This window comes from Anser brachyrhynchus (genome assembly GCF_964034855.1).
Source record: "Anser brachyrhynchus genome assembly, chromosome: 20".
Taxonomy (NCBI): domain Eukaryota; kingdom Metazoa; phylum Chordata; class Aves; order Anseriformes; family Anatidae; genus Anser; species Anser brachyrhynchus.
Genome location: NC_137713.1, coordinates 12,309,366 through 12,336,863, shown reverse-complemented (window position 1 = coordinate 12,336,863; position 27,498 = coordinate 12,309,366). Strand labels below are relative to the sequence as shown.

Genomic DNA, 27,498 nt, shown 5'->3' with positions numbered 1-27,498 from the left:
TGCCAGCCCAGAGCTTTACAGTTACAAACGTTTATTCTACATAAAAATTCCACAAAATGGGAAGCTGTTTTGCACCCAAAGCTTTGGGAGAAGGAAGGGAGATTAGCAGGGACGGAAAGGGTGAAGGAGAAAAGAGGCAACAATACAGTGTCATCCAGCCCAGTGAGACAGAGCAAGCCAGGGTCAAGATCCACATAGAAAACAAGGACACTTAGCTCACAGTACAGCAACAGTACAACTCCACAGAGGGCTTGGAAAGCCTTCAAGTACATTACTTACTAAAAAACAAACAAACAAAAAAACAACAACTAAAAAAAATAAATCCCCAATCCCCAATTCAAGTGCAAGCTGTGTGTGCCCCACACTGCTCATAAAATACTGCATCAACATGCTCATGGTGCTAGGAGGGCAGGTGGCACTTGGAACAGAGGTGTCATAACCCAAAGGATAAGTGGTCTGAGGTTGGGGGCTAGAAAGAAAAAGTGAAACGTTTCCTCAAAGCACAACCACACTATTGGTGATTCAGTCTGTACATGCAATGACAGGCAGGTAAAAAGGAACTGAATGGGGCTTCCCATAGTGCAGGGGTAATTATTGCACCAAAACACCCTCCCCTCACAGCGAGGACAGTGAGAGACAGCCTGCAGGGCAGTGAAGGCAGCATGCGCCTCTGCCTCCATCATGTCAGAGCATGCAGCCATCACTGCCTGCACGATCCCAGCAAAGCGCCAGTGGCAAAACCACAGTGCCGTCTGGCTCCTGCTGCTGGCAGTGGTGGTATCGACAAGGCGCAAGTGTCAGTAACCACACCACTGCTGTTCTTGGCTTTGTGCCTTGACGGGGGTGGGCACTGACGTCATCTGAGCTTGTACCACAGAAACCATTTCTTGGAAGAAGAAAAAAAAGTCCCCTTGTGCTAGCAGTGGGCATTGCTGCGGGGTCAGAGCCTGAGATGAACTTTCTTGCCTGCCTGCCTAGGAGTAGCCCTACCAGTAGTGTTATTGCTTCCCAGAGGAGGGGGCCTAGTGCTCTCACTGGCTTAGCACAGCAGTGTGCAGATTGCAGTGGCAGGCACCAGCACTGGGGCAGAAGCAGCAGGCACTGTACATCACCTCCACCTCTCTCTCCTGTAGCCAGACATGCCCGTGCAGCAAGGGCTACGCCAGTGCCTGCTTCCTACCCTGGAGGGGTCTCCAGAGCCTGCCTGCCTCTGCTTGCAGGGGTCCCAGTGCCCCAAGCCATTGTGTGCACACAGGCTGCAGTGGTGTGGCTAATATTAGATGTCACAGGACTGTGGAAGAAGGGGACTGTGGTCTTGGATGTTCTCATGGCCACAGGTGCTGAGGGCTTGGGCTGGGCAGGATGGGGGACTGGGCTGGACACGCTCCCCAACAGTGACTGAATGCAAGCAGGGTTGTGTTGTGGGACCTTTGGTAATAGTGACAGGGAGGGCTGTGCTCAGGGAAAGCAGGACTGTGTCCTGGCTACAGCCTGCTGCCCTGCACCCTACACCTGTGGGCACGCTGCACAAGGCCAGTGGCAGCGCTATACCAGCCAGGCAGGATGGCAGATTGCGGGGTGGGAGCAGGGCTCAGCTCCAACCAGGCCTGCCCTCGCCCTTCCACCCCAGCTTGCACTCCTTAGCCCTCGGGGAACATGGAGGTGGGGTGCAAGCAGCTGCCCCTGGTTGGAACGGTGAGGCAGCATGCTGCCTGCAGCTGGAGTACTCACTGCCATCAAGTGCCCCTTTTCTGCTACCAGCATCTGGGCTCATGTCCAGCCTCCACCTTGGTGCATGTCTGCAAGCTTGACACCAGCACCTACCCTGCTCGGGCTCCTCCACAGTGCTTTGGCATTTCATGGGCCAGCCAGAGCACCAGACTCTCCCAAGGAATACAAGGGCAGACCCCTGCTGTTGGACTGAGGCAGCAGCATGGAAGTAACAGGATAGTGACAACACGGCCCCTCTGAGCTGCCAGCAGGCTCAAGGCCAGCCCAGAAGTGGCTGCATCCATGCAGTAGATACAGCTGACAGCATGGGGCACCTAGGTGCTGGCACAGCAGCCCACAGTGTACAGGTGTCTCCCTGATGGCCCCGGGGAAGAGCAGGCAGCAGGACACTGCCAGGAGGAGGTGGCAGGCAGATGCTCAGACGTGGCAGAGATGGAAAGAGAGGTCAGGCCCTGCCCTGCTCAGGAGCTGGTGACAGAAAGGAGGAGAAAGAAGGCTGCTGCTCTTAGCTTGCAGGGTGTGGATGCAAGCCTTTGCTGGTCCCTGGGACTGTGACAGGAGAAAGCCCCCCCCCCCCCCCCCCCCCGCCTCCAGCCCCCAGCCCAAGGGTGCATATGTGGAGGAGTCAGGCTGGGTAAAGCCTTGCTCCCAGGTAAGCACCACGTGGGGCTGTGGGTGTCAGAGCTGTCCTCAAACTCTGACAGCCTAAGCCCAGGCCTGGGGACAGCAAGAGCCAGGGCCACTGTGTGCCAGAGCTGAGAACAGAACAAGGAGGATTTGGAGCAGGGCAAGCAGCCAGTGAAACTTGGTGGCCTCAAACCACCTGTGCCCTCTTGCCCTGCCAGGCCAGTACTGAGGTGCAGCACTGAGCCTCCATGTGACTGTCCCCATCCCTAAGCATCAGAGATGGCCCCAAGCAGCACCACTGGCCAGCAGCAGCAAATCCAGCCCGAGGTACCTGCACTGGGGCGAGGGCTTGCACAGGGCAGCAGGCAGCTCCACCACTAGCAGAGCAGCAGGAATGGAGCCCTGCAGCCAGGCATGGGCACGGGGAGGGCAGAGCCTGGCAGAGTGCACCCCTGGGGAAGTGCCCCATGATTGAAGCAGCCTGAGGAAAAGTGTTTTGCAAGCACGGATGTGGCTGACAGACACAAGATCTGGCTTAAGGTGATGGGAAAAGCTGGGGAAAGTTGACTGGGCTCTGTGCTCCTGAGGACCCTGCCCATCATTGGTCTCATCTTCAGGTGTCACTAACACAAACTGCCTAGCACAGGAAGAGCAGCAGTGCCCAATGGTACCTCTGTCCCCACCTGGTCCCAGCCAGCCTCTCAGGCTGGTGCAGTGATGAGAGCTCAGGTTCTCCCCAAAGGTCCCCCTCACGCCCATCACTGTCCCCTGCACCCTGCCTGCACCCCAAGGCTGGTGCTCCCTCCACACAGATGCACCGCACACACAGCATCACAAACAACCATGCATTAGAAACTGAAATGCTGCTGGGAGGCTCCGGGGGCTGCGTGGTTTGCTCCCGTGTGGCTGCAGCCCCATGGCACGCGCGGCTCCATCCATCACAAACAGTCCCATGGGGTGAGTCTATCCGAAAATACCGCCGAAGGTGGAGGCAATCACAATACCAAGGATCACACAGCAGATGATGATCATGATCTTCTTCTGCTCGGGTGTTCCAGCACCAGCAGGGAGAGAAGGGAGAGGGGACCATGAGTGCCAAAGGCAAGCTGGACCCAAGAGCTGGGGCCTGCAATGTGCCCCATCCCTGTGTGTCTGTGGTGGGCTCTGATCAGCACCAGGGGAGCCAGACAGGCCCTGGCCGTCGCTGGGGCATGGCTGGATACCCAGGCTCCCTCTTCACTGGACTGGCAAAGCTGGTGGCCCACTAGATACCCTGAGCTGCTAGGCTGCTGCAGAGACATAGGAGCATGCTGGTAGGGCCAGGCTTGGGGAATGGGACGGGCAGCTGGCACTGCGCTTGGGGTCAGAGCTGTACCGTGCCTTTCTCTACCACCTCCACCTTGTTTTGGCAAGGGACATGGCTCCCACATCTAGCCTGGCCCATGGAATCCACCCTGTCCCTTCTCCTCCCACCAATGAGCACCCCTGCCCCATGGCTCGTTGACAGTGCTCAAGGAGCCCCCTTACAGAGCTCTGCCTCAGTCCATGTCACCAGCAGGACCCATGCTGCACCCAGCGGTGTGGGGTAAAGAAGTACATGAGTACCCACAAGGCTGCACCTTGCTGCCTGCTCCTTTGTGCGAGCAGCAAGGCAGGCAGGGGTGCCAGGCTGGGACCTGGTCCATGGACAGCGTCAGTAGTGCAGGCAGGGGAAGGTAAGACCCAGGCAGTGCCATGACTCACCCGTCTGGCTTTGCTCTGGTACTTCACTGCTTTTTTGGTGTCAGACACAGCCCGCTCCACGTAGTCCACAGAGTGTTCCACGTTGTACTCAATGCGGTCAATCATCTCACCCTGCAGAGTAGGGACAGAGCCCACACGCCCATGTGCACATACATGAGCTCCTTCCTTCCCTGCTGCTCCCCGGCACCGTGCAGACGTCACCCTGCCCAGTGGCCCTGCATGGGAGAGAGAGGGATAGTCACCTGCCTGTAGCAGGCACACAGGCACCCTGGGGTGTGGGTCCAGACCACAGGCTTTGTCCAAAGAGGGCTGGGACCTCTGTACACACCCCAGCAGAGAGGCAAGTAAGGGTCAAGTGGGTTCCCCATCCCAGTCCTGGCCTGGTGGCCACGTCTTATGTCCCAGGTGAGCATCACAGCCACAACAGGATTTGCATCATCACGGTGCTACACACTGGAGAAGCAGGAGGAACGGCAGGGGAGGGCAAAGACCATACCAGCAGCACCACGTGGGGTGCTCAGAAAGCCACAAACATGCACAGGTGACTACTTAGATCTGCACAAGCACCCTGCCAAGAGCAGAGACCCCTGAAGCTGGTCAGTCTGGACCACTGGGTCCTGCAGGGACTCCTGCCCCACTCCTCCTCCGGGATATGGAGACATGGCCTGAGGCATCCTCACCTAGCCAACCTTCGCCCTTCTGCCCCCTCTTTACTGCCCACCAGGAGCATCTGGGTCCTACAGCAGATGGAGACTGTCTGATGGTTCATGTGAACGACAGACTTTCCAGGGGTGGGCAGAGGCTTGAACCCCAATGCCCTTCTGCACGGCACAGAGGGAATCTGGGCTGCAAAGCTGGGGATCATGGCCAGTAACTCTGCAACGCTCTTTTCTGAGCTTTAACACCTGGCAGCACCAGAGAGGACAAGCCTTGCAAGCCCAGGGATGTTACCCTCCCACCCTGGTCGAAGCACCCTGCACCATCAGGCACCCTGCTGCTCTTGTCTCATGCCTGTGATATGCTGGCCTGGGTGCTGTGCCTAAAGCTGCTGCTTCCCCTGCCCACTGGTGCCATTCCTAGGGCAGAGTAGGCAGCTGCCAGCACAGCTGTGAGTCTGGTACCCCTCTGCTCTCTGCCTTCCCTGTGCCAGCAGCTCAGAGACTACCCCCCCACCCCGGGGTGTTGCAGGATGCTGGCATGGTCTAGCAGTTACAGCAGGGCAGGAGGTCGCAAATCCTCCTAGAGTGCATCAAGCCTCCCTCACTGCTTCATGCCTCCAGTTCTCCCAGGGAAGGCTGGTAAGGGATGGTGGTGCCCCTTCCCACACAGGGACCAGCACAATGCAGTGCCCTCAGGTAACTGTGCCCACACTGCCCTGACCTGCTGGGCTGTGGGGCGGCAGCATGGGTGCTGGCTGCAGGCAAGGCCACAGCAACAGGCAGGGCCAGGGACAGTCTCAGTGGCCTGTCACCCCTTGCCTCCACCTGTGTGTGTACCATGGAGGCTGCACCACCCATGGGCCCGGTGGGGAAGCCAGACATGGCCATGTGACAGGCTGTGACAAGCAGGTCTCCCAGGAATGGTGACAACTCCTGTTGGCAGAGTGGCATAAGGAGCCCAAAGAACGTGAGGATAGGACACAGGACCTAGAGTCTCTGAACAAGGTGGAGGTGGCCCTGCATGGATTGGCACCTCCTCCCCCTTCCCCCCCCACCCCCCCCACTGGGGCCAGCCAGAGGGGACAGAAGATGCAAGGGTCCTTCTCTTGGGAGCAGCATGACGGCACTGCCAAAATCTTCTGACCCTGGGCCACCTGTCCCAGCCTGTCCCAGGAGCTGACAACCCAATGCCCTGCAGACATCAAGGGAAAACGGAGGAGACACCCAGGGCCAGGTTTGCCAGCTGGTCAAGGGCAGGCCAGACAAACACCTCCATGCCACAGCCACCCTCACCCATTTTCCAAGGGCCAGCCCTAGTGCCACACAAGAGCCACAGACATGCAGAGTGCAGCCATGCAGAGCCGAGCATGCAGCACTGGCAAGGGCCAGGCGGGGCTTTACCTGCCACTGACGTCTCCTCAGCCGCGACAGCATGGCAGGCAAGAAGGGGGGTGAGCAGAGACACCGAAGAGCATGCCCATCTGAAGGGCCATGCCCTGCAGGCTGGTGGCACAGCCTGGGGCTCCCCAAGCTCTGTCAGTGGGGCCCAGTGCTCACATGTGAGCCCACATGGGCCTCCCCAGCACTGCTCAGGCTCTGGGGAAGAAGGACCCATCCCCACCTGGTTGCCAGCCACCAGCAGGTGCTCTCCTCCAGGGCAATTCACCTCACCACCCGCCCTGAGCACACAGCAGCTCCTGCTCTGAGGCACAGGACAGATACCTCCAGCCCTGCAGAGCCCACCTCAGCCCTGCTGGGAGCCGTGTAGGTGCCAGGTGGCCAGATGCAGGTTTTCACCTCAGCACCCACCTTGGAAGGACACCAGCATGGAGGTGCTTTCATGGGCCCAGGGCTGCCCTCCCAAGCTGTCTGCTCCAGTGCCCTTCCAGTGTCCAGGCAGAGCACATCAGTTCCTCTCCAGCCTTTCCCCCTCTCCCCCGCCACCTCCCACCCCCCCCAGTGAGCTGGCATCTGGGCTATGAGCTGCAGGTGTCCCTACCTGGCTCTCCACCAGCATGGCCATGTCCATGAACATGTCATGCAGCTCTCGGATGCTGTTCTCCAGCTTGATGATCTCACTGTGCCGTGTCTCAATCTCATTCAGTGCCTGCTTGGTGATGTTTGAATCCATAATGATCTGCAAGAAGACAAGGCCAGTAAACATGCTCAGTCCTGCTTCTGTGCCCCAGATGTTGTCCCTCACCTCTGGGACCAGGGGAACCAACAGAGGTAGGAGAACGGTTTAAAAGAGAGGCATCTTCTGGGGCAATGGAGAAAATGGAGCAAGATCCTGGAAGAGCACTCTGGGGTTTGGCCTCACAGCAACCATAAGGCCATAGCCAGGCCCCATGGAGCCACACAAAAGCCTTGGAGGCTGGCGCTGGACTCAGAGGGAACACTGCAAGCCAGCACCATCTGCCTGCCCATGAGGCCACTGGGCATGGCAGGGATCTGGGCAGAGCAGGGCCTTGGTGCAAGGCAACCCTCCTTGGGGTTGTGGCTGGTGCCAGAGTGTAAAAGGCTTGGCTGCCATATAACCTCTAACCCACAAGTACCATGGAGCAGGGAGAGCCTCCAGCCATCCCAGCCAGGCAGTTTGCAGCAGCCTCCCCTCTGCCCTGCCCCAGCCCAGAGCTGCCCTTCCAGCCAGGACATAGTCCCTGCTAATGCAGCATCCTGAGCATCCTGCTGCAGTACGGGCAGTACTTGTCATTCCTGTGCTGGGAGCACATTCAACGGACAACTTCCCAAGGGACAAGGGCTGCTTGGCTTTTAACCATGCTGGGCTTGAAGCAGGGCCGACCCATGGTGCTTACCCCAGAGGAGAAGATGGCTGGGTTGCCGCTCTCCAGCATGTCCTCCAGCTCCTCACTGGTGGTGGTCCTGCCAGCTGCAAGCAATACACATGGGTCACTTGTGAGCTCCTGTCCTGGCCACAGGTCCAGCAACCCTACCACAGGGCTCTGTTGTCTCTGTTGCATCTCCTAGAAGCAGAGCCGAGCTGCTCTTCTAGCCCTGAGAGCTCAGAGAGCTGCTACAGGGATGCTGGCCAGCCAGCATCCAGGAGGGATGGGAGAGCAGCAATCCAAGAGCAAGGATGGACTGCAGGGCTATCCTAACGAACCCTATCTCAGGACAGTCGAAGCCCACAAAGACATCCATCTCAGCAGAGCTCGCTGTCCTGACACGCCCTACTGCAGCTACTCAAAGCCTCATTAATGCCCCAAGGGTGTTTTAGCCCTCAGGGCTGCCAGAGTTTTAGCCCTGCAGCTGTTTAACAGAGAAATCAGACTCATTCCTTCTCCCACCCATTCTTGGCAGCACGCCTGGCCCCACTGTGGTACTTTCAGCCCCACGGCTCCTTTGCGGGCAATTTTCTCATCCTTTGATCACAGTTGCCTCCCACTCCCCACAGACTATTCTTCATAGCTACAGAGGTGAGACATAGTAGTCATTCTGCAGGTTACACCAGTCCTCCAGCATAAGCTACTTCAGTCTTATATGATTCTATGATTCTAATAGCCAGGTAGTACCCATGAAATTGCAGTGCTAAACAGAGACAAACACTCTGGGCAGGCTTTTACCAGGGCTGACACCTGCAGAGAAGGCAGAGTACATCCCGTTGGTGCGACCAGGAGCAGATGGGGGCAGACGGGCAGGAGTAGCTAATCATAGAAACATAGAACAGCTTGGGTTGGAAGCGACCTTGCAGATCATCTAGTTCCAAGCCCCTTGCCATGGGCAGGGATGCTACCCACTAGATCAGGTAGCCCAGTGCCTCGTCCAACCTTGTCTTGAACACCTCCAGGAACGGGGCATCCACAGCTTCTCTGGACAACCTGTTACAGGTTGCATTCGATGGGCTCAAGGAGCCCAAAATGGAGCCTGCATCCCTACCAGCGGTGTGGTAAGGAAGGACTCAGCTGAGCCAAATGGCTCAAAGGGGAGCATAATCCACAACTCATCACTTAATGGAGTAAATCTTCAAATCTGACTGCATACTGCAAGGAGACAAAATCACAAACTGAGCAGATCTTAGATATCAAGATTAAAAAGTATAATAAAGATTATAAAGAGGAAGAAAAGGGACCATATGACAAAGCAAAGAAATGCTCCACCCATAAGACGTAAGCATAAAGAACCATAGAGGGTGAGGAGCAGCAGTCTGCTCCTCCATGTTTGGTCTGCAGCCCCAAAAAGAGAGGCAACCAGAACCAGACAACGGGGATCCTCACCCTGCAGCAGAAGTTGTTCCTTAGCAGAACTGGCATGAGCTCATCCAGCAGTTCCCAGTTCCTGGAGTTGCTTGGGCAGGCATGGTTCCCTGTCCCCACATCTCCCTGCATGAACAGCAAGGACAAGCCCACAGCCCTTACATAAATGGTGGGTTTGAAATGTTTTCTCCAAGTTCTGGGCAATGTGGTCACAGGCACTCCAAAGGCTTCAGAAACCTGGGGACTGCTGAAATGCTGGGATGCCACCCTGCCTTGGCAGCCTCCGCAGGGCTGTGCTGGAGAAGCAGGAGTGGGGTTGCTCCAGGGCAGAGGCTGAGACAGGAGCTGGGGTGATCCCAGCACACGTGGGGCCCTCATCAACTGGGGTGCAATCCCACAGCATGAAAGCTGAGTGGTGATAACAGAGTTCAGCAGCAGTGTCAGACAAGGCAAGCCGTGAAATCAGATCTGGGGTAGCTCCAAAGAGTCCTGTCAGGAACAGCAGGAAATGGGGCTGGAGACGGGACTGGAGACAAAGCTACAATGTGGGGCCAAGGTCTATCCAGGAGACATGGCCAGAGAAGGACTGGGGACACAACTAAGACAAAGATCCAAAGTCCCAGGAGACAGGGCTGGAGACAGGTACATCTGCAGCACATCTCAGATGTGAACTGGGTGGCCCAGGCCTGATCCTATACAGCTGCAGGACCCGTGGGCAGAGGTGGAAGTCCTGGGCGAGGCTTGTCTTGATGACTAAGAACTGCTAGTAGCCCCCAAAGCCCTGAGAAGCTGCTGCTTTGCAGCAAGGGAACAAGTCCTCCTCCTAGCTCTGCTCACACCATGACTGGCAAATCCAAGAAGCAAAATATTTTCTATGTAATTCTCATGGAAATTACCCATGGAAACCACATTCTGCTAGAGTCTTTCACCACTCCTGCTGACATGTTCCGACCCCCTTCCATCCTCCTGCAGGAGGGCTGGGAGCCTTGGCAATAGGCTCCACCACCTCTGCATGCTGCTCTGCCGGCATCTACCACCTCTCCTCATCCCCAGGTCTGTGAATGGTGAAGTATAAGAGGATCTCCAGGCATTCAACATCTTTCTATATCAAATGTGAGCTCAGTGAAGCCTGTTCGGTAACTACAGGTCAGGGCTTAACTCTGCAATCTGTGTGCTCACAGGTCTGAAGGAGTTGTGTAATGCCAATGTGCCCTTGGGTTGAAACATCATCCCCACCTTCCACAAGCTCCTGGAAGGGCTCCACAGCCTGTTTCCAGTCACTGCTTCAAGTTTTACAACCACCAAGGGCAACCCATGACACCCCCTTCCCAGCCCCGCAGGCCCTTTCTGCCACACTGACCGTCCCACTGCCATGCGCCATGACTGATGGAAGAACCTGCTCCATTGGAGGAAACTCAAATAAATAAATAAATAAATAAATAAAATTTTTTAAAAATGTCCTTTTCTGCCTGAACCAGGCCCCTGGCTTGGTTCAGCAGAGGAGACAGCAGCATGATGCAAGGAATGGCTGCTGCCAACAGCCTTGGAGGACAAGAAGCTCAGAGCAGCGTGTGGAGAGCTGGAAGCAGCAGAGTTGCTGATCCTGCCCATCTCAGTGGGCGAAGCTGAGTCCTGTGTTCCGCTGCTGGTGGTTCTTCATGTTGTGCAAGTGCCATCAATCAGAGAAAAGTCTTTGTAATTGCAAACAAAACTACCTCCAAACAAAACTTTCCATAACTCCAAAGAACAAGCCAAAAGCTTTTTTGCTTTGGCAACTGGAAAATTTCTGGCAGCCATAGATTTCTGAAGATTCATATAAATCAGGGCAAGTTATCAAGCTTTCCAAAAAGACATCTCTGAGGACAAAAGCTCTGCAAGCGTTTTTCTAGCTTTGGTGGAAGATCATCCAGAGCCTGCTTGTGACAAGCATGACGCAGCTTCAGCCTGCAAAGATACCTGTGTCCGACACACAACCCCAGAGCCAAAGGACCTAATTTCTTAATCAAAACATCTGACTTTTGTCAGATCTTGTCTTGTGTTTGAATTAATACATTCCTTTTACTGTACCAGAAAGATGAATTGGGTCATGTAACAGGGCTTGGTTTGCAGAAAGTCATGATGGCTTCTCTGGCTGTTATTGGCTCCTTGCTCATGGCTGCCCTAGACCCAGGAAGGCAAAACAAGGGTTGGAACAGCACATATTTACTAACCCTCATGTTGATTACGCTCAACACTGAGCAGTCACTGGCACAGTGACAAAGAGGAGTGTGCTGAGTACGGTGCATCTCAAGGACCCACTGCTCTGTCCCATTCAAGCCCTGAAGAAAGCCCTGAGGACAAGCAGCAGTATCAGCTCCAGGGGTTGCAGCGTCTTGCAGGCAGAGACAGTACAGAATGCAGGATATGTGTTTTTGCCCTGTCTCTCACTGTCTCCTTGCTGTCCCATTCCCCTCTTGCAAAGCACAGGGCAGGTAAAGGCCCCGAAGCATTCAAGGCAAAGAATGAGAGCACAGACATCATGTGGGTTAACAAGGAGCCCGGCAGTGCAGGCTTGACCAAGGGATGTAGCTGGTCAGGAAGAGTTTGCTTTAATGTTAAGACGAAGCATGAGGCCTGGAGGCTACATCTTGCCCACACCATGCAGCACAACAGTCACCAAAGACTTCCAGGGAAGTCTTCTGGGGTCCTGCAAGTCCACTGCCTTCTGGCTAGGTTTCATGGTTTGGAAGGCTATTGTTACATCTTCAACAGCAACAAAACCAGATAAATGTGTGTCAGATACCTGACAGATCCATTGTCCGTCCACATTACCACAAAATTACTGCATAACCACAAATGGGAATGAAAGTGCTGAGTCAATGGAAAGTGCCTATAAAGCGGGAAGAGCCCAGGAGAAAATCCATGCCCTGAAATTTGGCAAAATACTGGAAAATCATGACCACTGGTCCTCTGCCTCCCTAGAGAGCTCCAGAATGCATCTTCCTCTCACTTGGCATCTTTAGAAATTAAAGCTTTCCTGAGGAGAAAAACCTCTGAGAGTTGTCAACAGACAAAGCAGCATAGAGCACTGCTGGGGACTATGAAAAGAGGGAGAAACAAACTCAGCCCTTAGCTGGAAAGGAGAGAATGGCACAGGACAGGTCATGAAGCTCTGGGACAGGCAGAGACATGAAGCCATTAAGGAGACTTGCCACCAAACTCCCCTCAATGGCACTGCAGAGGCTGTGGCCCTGTGAGGGCCACATGGATCAACTAGCTTCCCAGAGAGGGGGCAGGAGCAGCTCCCTCTGGGGTGTGCAGGGATTTGGGGAAGCTCCATGGGGAAGGTGCTGGTACCGCAGCTTGCACTGGTCACACAGCCCATGCAAAACATCAGTTTGCAGAGTTCTGCACATCGCGCTCTCTATAAATAGGAAAGACTTCCAGGTAGGTGCCTCTGGAAGTCCAACATGCCACAGCTGCATTAACTGTAACAAGTCAGCTGTGCTCACAGCATCCCTCCTCCCCAGCATCAAGGCTGCACAAGCACACACAGAATGACACTAGGGCTCAGGCTGGACATAGAGAGAACCAGACACCTTCCCTGGAGGCTGGGATCCTCTGTCTGGATCAGACTTCCATGCTCCCTGTAGATACAAATCTATACAACTCCCACGGGGATGGATAACGCTGTCATGTCTATCTGTGCATGCAGAGGCAGCAAGTGCTGGGGACCCAGCCCACTTGGCTGTCCCCCAGCATAGACAGGTCTAGCCCCGGCAGCAGTGGTATTGAGGGGAGCAGACTTCAGCTATAAAAGCCTGAGCAGGATGTCACAAACTGCTACCTGGATCCCTGCCCTGTGACCCCTTCTGCTCCGACAGGAAAGGCTGCAGGTGCCAGCTTCCAGAGCTGTGTAGGCATTTTGACCCAAGAGCACCTTTGTAGGGTAGACGAATGAGTGGTAAGTTGTGAGATGGAAGTGCCACAGGAATCCCATGTGAATCTGTTCAGGCTCCCACGCAGTGTTATGCATGCAGCTGCTCCTGCCCTGCCAACCCACCGGCACACATGGGGAGCACCGTGGCCTTTCGGGCTGCTCAGGGCTACTCAAAGGAGCCACGTGGGCTGGACCAGCCCCGGGCTGTCCAAGATCATGGGCAGTTCATGAAGCATCTACAGCTTGCACTTCTGCACATCAATTAACCCAGTCTCACATAGTGGGGTGGGGGCTGATTAGTTCTCTCAGTGCCTTTGGAGACAACGGATTCTTTATTTTTGGATCCTCAGTCTCCCACATAACTCAATTGTTCATAAAAAACAGTCTCTGTGCAGCACCTCCATGGCATCAAAGATACACAAGTGCCATAGAAAGCTCCTCCAGGCCTCAAATCCAAATTCTCTGGGATCAAAACCTAATCACTTAAGATGTCATTCCTCATAATGGCCAAAATGGAGAGAAGAAAACAAAGGAGCAACACCTCCCGTTGCATGCAGCAATGACACTCAGGCTCCAGAAAGCACTAGTGAAAGCACGGCTCCAAGTAGCATCCGCGGGGATGCCACAGGGGGGAGGCACATCCCAGCAAGAGGTGATTGAGCAAGAACAGCCACCAAGGATCTGTCCAGCACTCAGCAACCTGAGGACACTGCATGCCTCCTATGACGTCCTCTGTCTTGGTGTGCTTGGAAGTAGAGTGAGTGGGTAGGGGAAAAGGGGACAACTGTTAGGACTAGAACAGAAGCAGTGAGAGGAGAGGATACCCACTTAACCAAGTCAGACTCAGGGGCTCAGCACACACTTCATGTGCAAGGTGACAGTAAGGACCAGAGGCATAACCTCTGGCATGCACAAGGTGCCTACACAAGGAAAAGAGGCAGGTCCTGAGGTCCTGAGGGGGCTGTGAAGAGCCCCAGGGGTTCACCAATTAGTTGCTCTTTGTGAAAAACAGCATCGCCCATGCCTATGACCCATTGCCCATGAAAGTGTCATGGCAGTTTTCCTACATCATCATTTCTTCTGCAACAAGCACATTCTGAGCTTTTCCCACTCATGATGTCCCTGCTGACCCTGTCCCCAAACTTCACTCATCACCATGTCCCATCCAGCCATGCCACTTCCAGCACCAGAAAGGAAGAGTATTCCTCTGCAGACAGCAGCACTTCAGCAGAGAGCTATTTCCCTGCATGCCCACTACCATCTCTGCACCACATGGAGAGGAGGCGTAAGGCTGGCACGTACAGAACAAGTGTGTCACAAACATCAGACCAGGAAAAGAAGCTGGAGTGACTATCCCATTTCCGGAGCAAAATGTAGAAGCAGTTAGGACAGAGAAGCTCACCAGCTGCCGGAAAGCCTCCCCAGAACAGCTGAAAAGTCCCTGCTTTCATACTTCCAGAACCTTAGTGATTTATTGACTTTGCTGTCAGAGCTCCCAGCACTTCCATCAGCGGAAAACGAGAGCTACGGATTTCATAGATATTTGTGCAGCCACCACTTCCCAGCTGAGCTCAGTTCAGCAGAGATGGAAAGTGCTGGCTGTTACATGCAGGGAAAAGCACAGCTCTCTGTCCAGACAGTACTCCTGACAAAACCCCAGTAAGCTTGTCACTTCTTTTTGCCAACAGGGATTTTCTGCTGTCACCAGCCAGAGGAACCAAGCTTTTGCAAAGGATTGTGCACTGGGCTGTGCACAGCACAGACCCCCATCCTCCACATGCATCTGCCTTACATCTCCGCCCCAAAAGGGAAGGCAGGTTCCTCACTGTCACTGACTAGGACACCTCCTCTGCACCCAACAACTGCACCACTGTGAGCCTTTTCCTCGTGCCCTGTCAATGCTCCGCCAGCTCTAAAGGTCAGCCCAGTTAGGATAGGCAAAGCAAAGACAAGCACTGCATAACTTAAACAGAGCAGCAGAGTCCTTCTAAAACCTGACAAACAAGAGGAAAGTTTCTTTCAGGATTCTTTCACGGTTTCTCTGCAGATGATTAAGGACCTGGCTAAATCCTTTCAAATCTCCTCTCTTAAAAGGGAGGAATAGGGATACTTTAAATTCCTGTTATGTTGTACGACACCCCTGTGGCTGGGTATCACCTACAGAATGACATTAGCTAACAAATGAGTCACAGTCAGCTGGAGCAGTGACACACATTCATCATCCTGCTTTACATTAAATGTCAAGCTCTTGTTGAGCCTCATGTCAATCAATCTTCTGTTCAGCCGGTGTGAAATATTCATCTTATCATTATACATGATAAAAAATAATCTTAACAGAGGAAAGATTTGCACAGTCAGGTCTCCTTCTGTCCTTCCACAGAAGCTACCATACCCCACTAGCATCCAGATTCACAGGCATTTGCAGCTCACGAGGGACGTTTCCACAAGTGACCTTCAAGGAAACCACAATCAGAGATCTACCTTATTATCCATGCTGAGTCTTGAAAGGAAAAAACGCTCATTTGTTTGTGAGAAAAAAATGGACTGTGCTTCAGACTTTTACATTTTAGTCACAAAAACTCATGACACGCCTCTGCCCATGAAATTATTTGCAAAATGTCTTTCAGTATCTACTCGCCCTAACTTCCCCCTTGTCTGCTTATTTCCCTAATTATGGTGGTGTTAAGGTTCTTCTTTGCTGGGAGATGACCACATTTCTCTAAAGCTAACCATGTATCACTGATTCCCCAGAATAATCACTAGTAAAGCAGATTTTGTGGGCAGACAAAGATAGATTTCTCCTCAGTGATGGGCTCTGAATTACACAGTGAAATCTTAACAAGATCCTAGTGCCACAGTGGCTAACAGCCTCAGAGTTGTCACCCGGGGCCCACCTTCAGCCAGAAGACACCACCACTGCAGAGAACGACCACCATCCTGGGTCAGGGTTGTTATAAGGGAAAATGTTGAGAGCATAAAGTGCCCACATCTCAAGAGCTCACTTGTCTGTTATTATATATATTTCATTATACCTGAAATGAAAACCGCCCAGAGGAAAGTCAAGCACTGCTGCTACCTGGGCAGGGACTGATGCCCCAGATATATGTGGGAGTCAGGAACTCCCAAAAGCCTGTTGGAGTTCAAAATTAGCTGCAAACAAGAGAGAGAGAAATTTTTCTCTCTGTGCTCTCTGCGGTCTCCATGCAGCATTTAAGAAAACCTTGGGAGTTTTTGTGCTTTGCAGGATGCAGGCACACCTTGCCAGCCCTGCAGGCAAAGCAATGCTCTCAGTGCCTGGAGCAGAGGTGCCACGCACTGCAGTCTGCTTGCACCGTTGGGAGGAATGACAGCATCCAGGACAACACCCACCTTGTGCAGACGCTAGATGGATGGAGCCAACTCCCCAGTAAGGCACTGCTATTTGCCTTTCTTAACCAGGGCAGCTAAATAAGTTTGATATGATTAAGCTGAAAACCCTTGGGCTGATGATGGCTCTCCTCACTGCCTGCAGCCCTCATGTGCTCCTGCCAGAGCCCAGCAGTGCATGAGGCTTGCTGCCAGCTGTCTTAAGTGCCCACAGCAGCAGCATGCATGGCCAACCTGGGGTGCTTCAGAGCTGTGCTGGGTGTGCAGTGAGCAGCATCCTGCAGTGAGGTATGAGCACAAATCCAGATGTGATGAAAACCCAAACAGCAGAAGTGCCCAGCCATGTTGGCTGTAGGGACTGCACAGGTGTGGGAATCACTGGTTCCTCAGCACTGGTGGGCACACCAGCATTACTGACTACATTTTTAACAATGAAACACAGCAAAATACAAGGGACTGTCACTTGTCTCCCCTGTAGCAGGAGCACATTCCAGCCACTCCTGAGTGCACGCACAGTCCACGGGTACCTGGGTTTGGACACAGAAGTGTGCGCAGGTGTGGGCACCTCTGGCTCTGCCACAGATAGCGCAGGGTGCAGCCCCTGGCCGCCCAGCTGTACTCCCTACTGCATTTACTCACTGATCTCCAGCTGTCTCTGAATCCTGCCCTTGCAGCGCTCCCGGTAGTCAGTCTGCGTGGCGTTGTACTCAGACATCACTTCTACGAACTTGCGCGACAGCGTTGAGTGCTGCAGAGGGAAGAGCAACAGAGCAGGTTCAGAACCTGGCTGCTTCCAGCATCCAAACACCACTTCCAGCCTGGCGGCCGCTCTCAAACTACAAGAGAATTCAAGGTGGACAACAGTGCACGACAAGGCTAGGACTGACCCTGAACCCTGCACCCCAGTCCAGGGTTTTCTCTCAGCCTCCAGGGTTCACGGGGGGTTGTGGCAGGCAGCAGAACCCTCGAGGCCAACACAGGTGCCTGCGCCAATCCCATGGTAGCTAGCTGGCAGGGGACATCTGCCAACAGATAGCAGCACTGGAGCTGGAACCCCAGTGCCACCCAGCCCATGCCCCTGGCTGTTCCTACAGCAGCACCAATCTGAGAACATTTCAGCGGTCTGTCAGAAGAAATGGGTAATGTGCTGGTAGAGAAGCAGGTCTAGCACAGCAGACAGACAAAACATCGCCCACCTGGTTCTGAACTTGGCTGTCCTGCTGGGAGTGGGCAGTGCCGCTGCCCAGCCTTTCCTGCCTGCTGCACCTCCCCAGGCACAGGCAGGGGCCAGCCACCGGTCAGGCTGGCGTGGAGCACTGGGGCCGGGCCAAGCAGGCTACGCTGCAAGCATGCAGCATGCTCTAGGACAGTCCTGTTTTCCCTCCCCATACTGGAGGGCCCAGACATTCCCCATGCCCCCCAAACCTCCCCCAAACTCTGTCCACCCATCCACTTCAGGAATTTCAGACAACAGAGCCTTTACAAATCGCATCACAGAATGGTTTGGGTTGGAAGGGGCCTTAAAGACCATCCAGTTCCAACCACCTGCCATGGGCAGGGACACCTCCCACTAGACCAGGTTGCCCAAAGCCCCATCCAGCCTGGACTTGAGCACTTCCAGGGATGGGGCATCCACAGCTTCTCTGGGCAACCTGTTCTGGTGCCTCACCACCCTCATAGTAAAGAATTTCTTCCTTATATCTAACCTAAATCTACTCTCTTGCAATTTAAAACTGTTACCCCTTGTCCTATCACTACACCCCCTGACCAAGTCCCTCCCCAGCTTTCCTGTAGGGCCCCTTTAGGTACCAGAAGGCCACTACATGGTCTCCCTGGAGCCTTCTCTTCTCTCTGCTGAGAGCTCTCCCAACCTGTCTCCATAGAAGTGCTCCAGCCTGTGATCATCCTCATGGCCTCCTCTGGACTTGCTCCAACAGTTCCACATCCTTCTTGTGCTGGGGGCCCCAGAGCTGAACACTGTACTCCAGTTGGGGTCTCAAGAGAGCAGAGCAGAGGGAGAGAATCACCTCCTTGATCTGCTGGTCTTACTTCTTTTGATGCAGCCCAGGGTACGGTTGGCTTACAGTTGCCAGTTTAGACACAAAGATGTTCTGTGGGACTGTACCAAAGGCTTTGTACAAGTCAAGGTAGATGACATTGATTGCTCTTCCCTTGCCCCACAATGCTGTCATAGAAGGCCACCAAGTTAGTCAGGCATGATTTGCCCTTTGTGAAGCTATGTTGCCTATCTCCGATTACCTCTCTGTCTTCCGTAAGCCTTAAAATAAGCTGAAATAGCTCTTTACACCCCTCCAGCCATTCATAAACAATGGGACTTTTTACCTGACCTGTGTTGTGGGTGTCACCACCAAGCTGCCTGCCACTGCAGTGCAGCTAACAGAATCATCCAGGTTGGAAGAGACCTCCAAGATCACCGAGTCCAACCTTTGACCTAACACAAGAACTCCACTAAACCGTATCACTAAGCTCTACATCTAGATGTTTCTTAAAGACCTCCAGGGATGGTGACTCCACCACCTCCCTGGGCAGCCCGTTCCAATGCTTAATAACCCTTTCAGTAAAGAAGTACTTCCTAACATCCAACCTAAACCTCCCCTGGCGCAACTTTCGCCCATACCCCCTCGTCCTGTCACCAGGCACGTAGGAGAACAGACCAACCCCCACCTCTCTACAGCCTCCTTTAAGGTACCTGTAGAGAGCGATAAGGTCGCCCCTGAGCCTCCTCTTCTCCAGGCTGAACAAGCCCAGCTCCCTCAGCCGCTCCTCGTAAGACTTGTTCTCCAGACCCCTCACCAGCTTCGTTGCCCTTCTCTGGACTCACTTGAGCACCTCATGTCCTTCTTGTAGTGAGGGGCTCAAAACTGAACACAGCACTCGAGGTAAGTACTCAAACATTGTACTGAACACAGTACTCCAGCTAAGCCCAGCTCCGCACATAAACTGCTCATCCCGAGTGCTGGTCCCATGGGGACACAGGGGGATGGCTGCACATCCCAAATCGAATGGCTGCCTCTAGAGCTGCCTGCCCACCTGGGGCTGATGTCACAGCAGAGCTGTCAGCCCCTGCACACAGAGCACCCTCATTGTATTTGGCTGCTTTCCATTTCCAAGGAAAGGCAACCAGATCCCAACCACAGCCAGTCAAACATACTGACCCCTGCCAAGCATCACCTGGCCACAAAGCTGGTGCTGCCCCTGGGTGGGAGCTCATCCCCCTTCACCCACCCAGAACCCACCTGTGCTGGGAGTGCCATGTGATACAGCTGCCCACTAACAAGAGAACAGCAAACAGCGAAGAAGATATTCCAGGAAAGCCAGGACAGAGCACCACATGCATCCAACATCCAAACACTTACACTTCATCAACAAGCCTTTTCCCCAACATGCCAGAACCTGAGTTTCTCATGCATGAGTCTTAAGGGAAGCCAAATTTGATGCTGTGTCAGGCAAGAACCGTTCATGCCCTTCTTCAGCCATGCAGCAGAAGTAACAGCATGTTGGAGTTTAAGAAGCGTTTGGACTGTGCACTTAGTGACGTGGTCTGAATTTTTGGGTAGACCTGTGTGGTGCCAGGAGTTGGACTCGATGATCCTTCTGGGTCCCTTCCAACTCAGGATATCCTATGATTCTATGATTGATGGGACTGGCCACATATACCGCACAGCCTGAACAGTCAGCATCCCACCTGCAGGCGACAGACATCTACAAGCTGGGGCCAGCCAATGGTACCCAGATGGGATGGTGCAAGGTGGGAAGCCAATGGTGCAAGGTGGGAAACCACTGAACTGTGTTATCCCAGTCTCACCCCCCCCCCCCCCCCCCCCAGACTGCTCATGCAGGCAGACTCCAGGAGCAGGAGCAACAGGTGATGTGGAAAAATGGTGGAGGGAGAAAGGAGAAGAGGAGACAGAAAAGGGACAGGAAAACAAGATATCCAGAAAGGATGGGAAAGAATGTAAGGAGAGAGAAAACTGAGAGTGACTAACAGGATGAAGGAACTCTTGGTAAAACAAAGAACTCTTGGCAAGCCACCAGAACGGCCTAAGCTCACAGTGAGTTACATACCATGGACAGCTGAAACAAAGGGCTGTACCTGAGCTCTGCCCAGCTGGAGGAGGCTTCAAAGCCTGTACATGGGCAGGACAGCTTCAATACAGCATGTCCCTGCACTCCCTGCACTGTCACTCCAACAGGCCAAACATGCACGATGCACACATGCATTCAGATGCTCCTACCAGGTGTCCATGTGTCCTGAGCAGCCCTGGCTAATGCACCCCTACCCCTACCTCCTGGGCACAGCACTGGAGACATCTTTAGATACACTTGCATTTGCTTTGCAGCTATTCTAAGCAAGAGGCAGGTCAGCATTTATGGCAGAGCCTCAGGCTCAGCCAATCTTATTCCCCTTCTGCTGGAAAACCTCACACGAAAGACCCTGGCAGTGTCAGCTTCAGCAAGCAGCCTCTGCTCGAGGCGCCCAGCCCGAAGCAAGGTCAGAACAGCTCCTGATCATCTTCAAGTCATAGCTAGAAATCCTGCAAAGATGTGATATACAGTCCAAGAGACTCCTGTTCTGCCTTTTCAAAATCATTTTCCTAAAATCCAGTTCATTCTCATTCAGCTGAAAGCTATCAACATATGTTGATCTGCAGCCAAATACAGCTTTAGGTGTTGAATGACACTCCTTTCTGCTAATCAGTATACCACACCATCTCTCTTTTACTTAAGTTATTCAACTTAGTGTTTATTCTGTCAGATTGTTATTTTACATTCCCACAGGCATACCACATGTCTATAAAACGCATTTGATTTTGAAAGAACACAGCGTTTCATGAAAAATGCACTAGAAAAAGCATTTTAAATGGCTTTTTAGTCATTAAATAAAAACTGCTTGAATATTCAGAGTAAATAAAAAGCACATCAATATGTACCTTGCATTTGAAATAAATTCATTAAACAGAAAATACTAAGTAACATTATGAAATGGGGTTGTTTCACCTAGGGCCAGTAACAATTTACTCCTCAAATGCTGGGAAAGCAACCCACTTTGCTGAACCACCAAGATGGATTTCCAAAGAGCTCATGCGGAACCAGCGGCCTCTGGGTACCTATGGAGTGCTACAAAACACCCACAAAGCATATACTGAAACCAAGGACCTTGTCCTATAAAACTTTTTCTATTTAAGAGAAAGATATTTCTGAAGTGCTCTTCCTGTGTGGACTCCTGTGGGGCACCCCAGCCTTCCTCCAGAGCTCCCACTGGGGATACAGGGGAAGCAGAGTTCCTCCTCCTGAGTTTCCACCAACTGGGTTTCTTTCACAGTGTATGAACTAGTCCAACCAAGGTGAAAATTTCCACTGCATCAGCTGGATAAACAAAGCCCAAAAGCAATTAAAGCAAAAGCTATTCTGAATAACAAATACTGACATTTGGAAGAGTGAAAATACTAGTGTTCACTCCGCTATGAACTTGAAATAACTTTCATACTTATAGAAACACTGAAAATACTGGCCCCATTTCTGTGAACCTGCATCTCTGGCAATATTTCTGAGCTGGGGATACCCTCAGGAGCTGCACAACTCCCTGTGACCCTAAAGTACCTGTATCTTTTTCAGATAGGCAGGGTGCTTTATTCAAACTACTGACGTGATGTGGTGACAAATAGGGTGGTGTTAATGTAATGAATTTAGAACATGAAAACATCTTTTCCACGGTGCAGAAACAGCTCAGGAGCCAGGCTGCCCTACTGGCCAGTTTGCTGGGGCTCGTGGACTTTGGGACAGCCATCGGCTCTTGTCCTCATGGGGGACTTCAACTTCCCAGACATATCCTGGACATGCAATACAGCTCAGAGGAAGCAGTCTAGGAGGATTCTGGAGAGCGTGGAAGATAGTTTCCTGACGCAGCTGGTTAGTGAGCCTACCAGGGGAGGTGCCCCGCTGGACCTTCTGTTCACAAACAGAGAAGGACTGGTGGGAGATGTGGTGGTCAGGAGCTGTCTTGGGCAGAGTGACCGCGAAATGGTAGAGTTCTCTATTCTTGGCGAAGTCAGGAGGGGGACCAGTAAAACTGCTGTCTTAGACTTCCAGAGGGCAGACTTTGAGCTGTTCAGGACACTGGCTGGCAGAGTCCCTTGGAAGGCAGTCCTGAAGGGCAGAGGAGTCCAGGAAGGCTGGGCACTCCTCAAGAAGGAAATCTTACAGGCTCAGGAGCGGTCTGTCCCCACGTGCCCAAAGACAAGCCGGCGCAGAAGAAGACTGGCCTGGCTGAACAGAGAGTTGTGGCTCGAGCTTAGGAAAAAAAAGAGGGTTTATGACCTTTGGAAAAAAGGGAGGGCCATTCAGGAGGACTATAAGGACGTTGCAAGGATGTGTAGGGACAATATTAGAAAGGCTAAAGCTCATCTGGAGCTCAATCTGGCTACTGCTGTTAAAGATAACAAAAAATGTTTTTATAAATACATTAACACAAAAAGGAGAACTAAGGAGAACCTCCATCCTTTACTGGTTGGGGGTGGAACTTAGCGACGAGAGATGAGGAAAAGGCTGAGGTGCTTAATGCCTTCTTTGCCTCAATCTTTAGTAGCAAGACTAGTTGTTATCTGGATACCCAGTACCCTGAGCTGGTGGAAGGGGACGGGGAGCAGGATATGGCCCTCACAATCCACGAGGAAATGGTTGGCGACCTGCTACAGAACTTAGATGTACGCAAGTCGATGGGGCCAGATGGGATCCACCCGGTGGTACTGCGAGAACTGGCGGAAGAGCTGGCCAAGCCGCTTTCCATCATTTATCAGCAGTCCTGGCTATCAGGGGAGGTCCCAGTCGACTGGTGGCTAGCAAACGTGACGCCCATCTACAAAAAGGGCCTGAAGGTTGACCCGGGTAATTATAGGCCTGTTAGTTTGACCTCAGTGCCAGGGATGCTCATGGAGCAGATTATCTTGAGTGTCATCACGCGACACTTGCAGGGCAACCAGGAGATCAGGCCCAGTCAGCATGGGTTTATGAAAGGCAGGTCCTGCTTGACAAACCTCATCTACTTCTATGACAAAGTGACGTGCTTGGTGGGTGAGGGAAAGGCTGTGGGTGTGGTGTACCTTGATTTCAGTAAGGCTTTTGACACCGTTTCCCACAACATTCTCCTCAAGAAACTGGCTGATCATGGCTTGGACTGGTGTATGCTTCGTTGGGTTAGAAACTGACTGGATAGCCAGGCCCAAAGAGTTGTGGTGAATGGATTTAAATCCAGTTGGAGGCCGGCCACTAGTGGAGTCCCCCAGGGCTCAGTACTGGGGCCAGTCCTCTTCAATATCTTTATCGATGAGCTGGATGAGGGGATCGAGTGCACCCTCAGTAAGTTTGCAGATGACACCAAGTTAGGTGCATGTGTCGATCTGCTCGAGGGTAGGAAGGCTCTGCAGGAGGATCTGGATAGGCTGGAATGATGGGCTGAGGCCAAATGTATGAAGTTCAATAAGGCCAAGGTCTGGGTTCTGCACCTGGGGCACAACAACCCCAAGCAGCGCTACAGGCTGGGAGATGAGTGGTTAGATGCTGCCTGGCAGAGAAGGACCTGGGAGTATTGGTTGATAGTCAGCTGAATATGAGCCAGCAGTGTGCTCAGGTGGCCAAGAAGGCCAACAGCATCCTGGCTTGTATCAGAAACAGTGTGGCCAGCATGGCTATGGAAGTGATTGTCCCCCTGTACTCGGCTCTGGTGAGGCTGCACCTCGAGTACTGTGTTCAGTTTTGGGCCCCTTGCTACAAGAAGGACATGGAGGTGCTCAAGTGAGTCCAGAGAAGGGCAACGAAGCTGGTGAGGGGTCTGGAGAACAAGTCTTACGAGGAGCGGCTGAGGGAGCTGGGCTTGTTCAGCCTGGAGAAGAGGAGGCTCAGGGGCGACCTTATCGCTCTCTACAGGTACCTTAAAGGAGGCTGTAGCGAGGTGGGCATCGGTCTATTCTCCCACATGCCTGGTGACAGGACGAGGGGGAATGGGCTAAAATTGCTCCAGGGAAGGTTTAGGTTGGATATTAGGAAGAACTTCTTTACTGAAAGGGTTGTTAGGCATTGGGATGGGCTGCCCAGGGAAGTGGTTGAGTCACCATCCCTGGAGGTCTTTAAAAGACGTTTAGATGTAGAGCTTAGTGATACGGTTTAGTGGAGGACTTGTTAGTGTTAGGTCAGAGGTAGGACTCAGTGATCTTGGAGGTCTCTTCCAACCTAGATGCTTCTGTGATTCTGTGATTCTGTGATTGAGCCAGCGCCAAGGATAGACTCATGCTCCTGTGGAAGAGGCCAGCACCCTCATCTGCCCCAGGACCACAGCTGGAGGACCAGCCCTGTCCGATCTGCTAGTACACATCCTCACAGGTCTTCCCTGCCTTCATAGCTTCAACATAGCCCAGACAATTTAAGCAGTCAAAGAGCAGAGGGGTACCCCAGCCCACGTCAATGGACGGGGTAAGAGAAAGCTGTTCCTATGAAGGTTCCAGGTCCAATGAAGCTCTTTTGGCTGGCAATGACAACAGCAAAACCAGAATAAAAGTCCATAATCTTAATGCCTAGATACCACCACTACTCCTACTTTACAACATGCTGACAAGGGTGAACTAGCTCCTCATTTTTTCTTTTACTCAGTGATTTGCTCACAGCAAAGTCTGTACAAACGAGTAAAGCCCTTGTTGCAGAAATACCTACACAAGGATCACACTTAATGTACCAGACATCTAAATCAGATCTCCAGTTCAACCTGTCCCAACTCCCACACACAAAAGCACTTTTCAGAAGCAGGGCAGCTTCTTTGGGCTTCATTCTAGACAGATCAGAGCATGCTGCTCTGGCAGTATGGCAGAAAAAGAGTTTTAAAATGACAATTTTAACACCTTGGTAGGTTTAGCCATTGCATATTTTTCTCACAGACTGATGATTTAAAATTAATTTCAATCTGGTTCCTACTGGTTTCCTTGGCTCCAGATAGCATAAGCAAGTGAAGGTGAGCCTGGCCACATGCCAGGCCCTGCACGAAACCCCTTCCCACTTTCCTGCACTAGGGAGGTGCAGACACTGGATGGTTCCACTGTGCTGTGCTGAGCCCAGGCAGCATTCTGCAGCACCAGCTGCACTGAGGGCAGGCAGGATCTCAGACACTAGGAGAGAGCTGGGAGCAGGGCCAGGTTCCAGGGAGCACAGACATGCTGCTGAGTGCCCAAGAAGGAGCTGGGAAAGCCAAAGCTCAGCTGGAACAGTGTGAGTGTTGTGCAGGATGGCAAGATGGGCTGCCGAAAGTACCAGTGAGCCTGAAGAAGCCCCAGTGACCAGGGAAATTGCCAAGGAAAAAGTTAAATTTTGCTCTTTTGCCTCAGGCCTCTTGGCCTCCTAGAGTCCTCTGACCAGAAGCCAGAGACATGAAGAACTACCCACAGAGCAGGATGTAGGCTATGGGAGAGCTTACACCAGCTGGAGATACACAGGTCCATGGGACCTGGCCCATGTCACTGTAAAGGGCCTCTCCATCATCTTCCAAAGACAGCAGTGACCATGGGTGATTCCAGAGGATTGGCAAAAGGTAAAAATTAGACCAATCTTTTGGTAAGAGAATCTGGGAAACCCAAGTCTGCTCGGCCTCCCCTGAGTCCTCCCGGAAGGACAAGAAGATAATTGGAAACAGCCAGTGTAGATTTACCAGGGGCAAATCATGCTGTACTAATCTGGTTGCCTTTTCCAATGAGATGTCTGGCTGTGCAGATGAGAGGAGAATAAAGAATGGTGTATATCGTGAGTTTAAGGCCTTTAGCACAGACTCCCACAGTACACTTATAGCCATTTTGATAAGAGATGGGCTGGATAAGGTGGATGGAAAATTGGACAGCTAGACTCAGAGGGCTGTGAACAGCAATACAAAGTCCAACAAGTGGCCAGTTCCTAATGACAATCCTTCCATGTGTGATGCTGGGGACTATATGTTAAGAAGCTTTATCACCAAGCTGGCATGACAGAGTAGAGTGCATTTTCAGCACATTTGCAGAAGACATCAAATTGGGAATTTGGAAGGCAGGGCTGGCATTCAGGGGGACCTCAAAAGTCTGGAGAAAGGGGCTGATGGGAATCCCATGAAGTTCAAAGGGAAATGCAGGGTCCTGCACTGGGGACAGGAATGCACGCTGCAGGATGGGCTAGGGGCCAGCTGACCAGAAAGTAGCTTTACGAAAGCCCCTGAAGTCCTGATGGAGAAAAGACCATGCCCAGGAGTCAGCAGTGAGCAGGAGGACAGCCAGCAGGGCAAGGACAGGGATTACTCCTTCCACCTGTCAATTGTGAGACCACACCTAGAGTGCTGTGTTCTGAAAGGGGCTTCCCTAGAGAAGTCACATGGGAGTGAATACAGTTGAGGCCACTGAGATGGTCTAGGCTGGAGCACAGGGCAAATAAGGACAGGCTGAGAGAAGCGGGTTAGGTCAGCTAGAGGTCTCAAAGCTCAGGGGGATCTTAGAATCCCCCTGGGAAGAGAGAAGATGGAGCCAGACTCTTCTTGGAGGTGCACAGTGGCAGGACAAGAGGTGATGGACCAAGCTGGAATATAGGAAATTGCAAAATTTCCTACAGGAAATTTAACTGGAAATCATCACAAGAGCGGTCAAACACTGGACGAGGGCCTAGAGGACCCATGGACCTGATGCCCATGACATCTCCATCCTTATAGATACCAAGAATGCAGCCTGACAAGGCCATGAGTAACCTGATATGGCTGGCATGGCTCTGGAGCAGGGACTGAGATCTCCTGACTTCCCCTCTCACTGATATACTGTGATCCCATGATCAGGAACAAATCCAGATGGCAGATTTCTAGCTGGGCCACTGGCTTGTTGCTGGATGGCTGAGTCCAAGGAGGACACCTGCACTTGCTCACAGACAGTGCCAGCTGCAATATCTCCATTACACTCCCCGGGGCAGTGAATCTGTCCCATAGCACCAAAAATCTGAAATTGCACAGCAGCGCACCAAATAACAGGGCAACACCATCAAGGGCCATGGACATTTTCACACTAATTGTATAACCCAGCCAGAAAGTTACAAATACAAATGATTAGCAGGGGAGATTCTGGAGCTGCCCTGTACGGAAAGTGAGATCAGCATCATCCCAAACTCTACAACAAACTGGAATGCAGATAACTCTCAACTCAGAGCCAAGTCACTGCCTTACCGTAAGCTCACC

At 52.6% G+C, this 27,498-nt stretch overlaps 1 protein-coding gene across 2 annotated transcripts in view; it reads right to left on the bottom strand.

Moving 5' to 3' along the window:
• Positions 1 to 14: 14 nt before the first annotated feature.
• STX1A (syntaxin 1A) overlaps positions 15 to 27,498 on the bottom strand; it is a 105,488-nt gene continuing 78,004 nt past the window's right edge. The window contains exons 6-10 of one of the 2 annotated variants that reach the window (XM_080563339.1): positions 16,899 to 17,007; positions 7,577 to 7,650; positions 6,760 to 6,897; positions 4,102 to 4,212; positions 15 to 3,399 (exon numbers count right to left, since the gene is read on the bottom strand). In XM_080563339.1, coding sequence (XP_080419465.1) covers positions 3,322 to 3,399; positions 4,102 to 4,212; positions 6,760 to 6,897; positions 7,577 to 7,650; positions 16,899 to 17,007 — 510 coding nt within the window. In that variant the 3' untranslated portion in view covers positions 15 to 3,321. Of the gene's footprint in view, positions 3,400 to 4,101; positions 4,317 to 6,759; positions 6,898 to 7,576; positions 7,651 to 16,898; positions 17,008 to 27,498 lie in introns of both variants that reach the window. The other variant, XR_013941239.1, reaches the window with a different exon arrangement.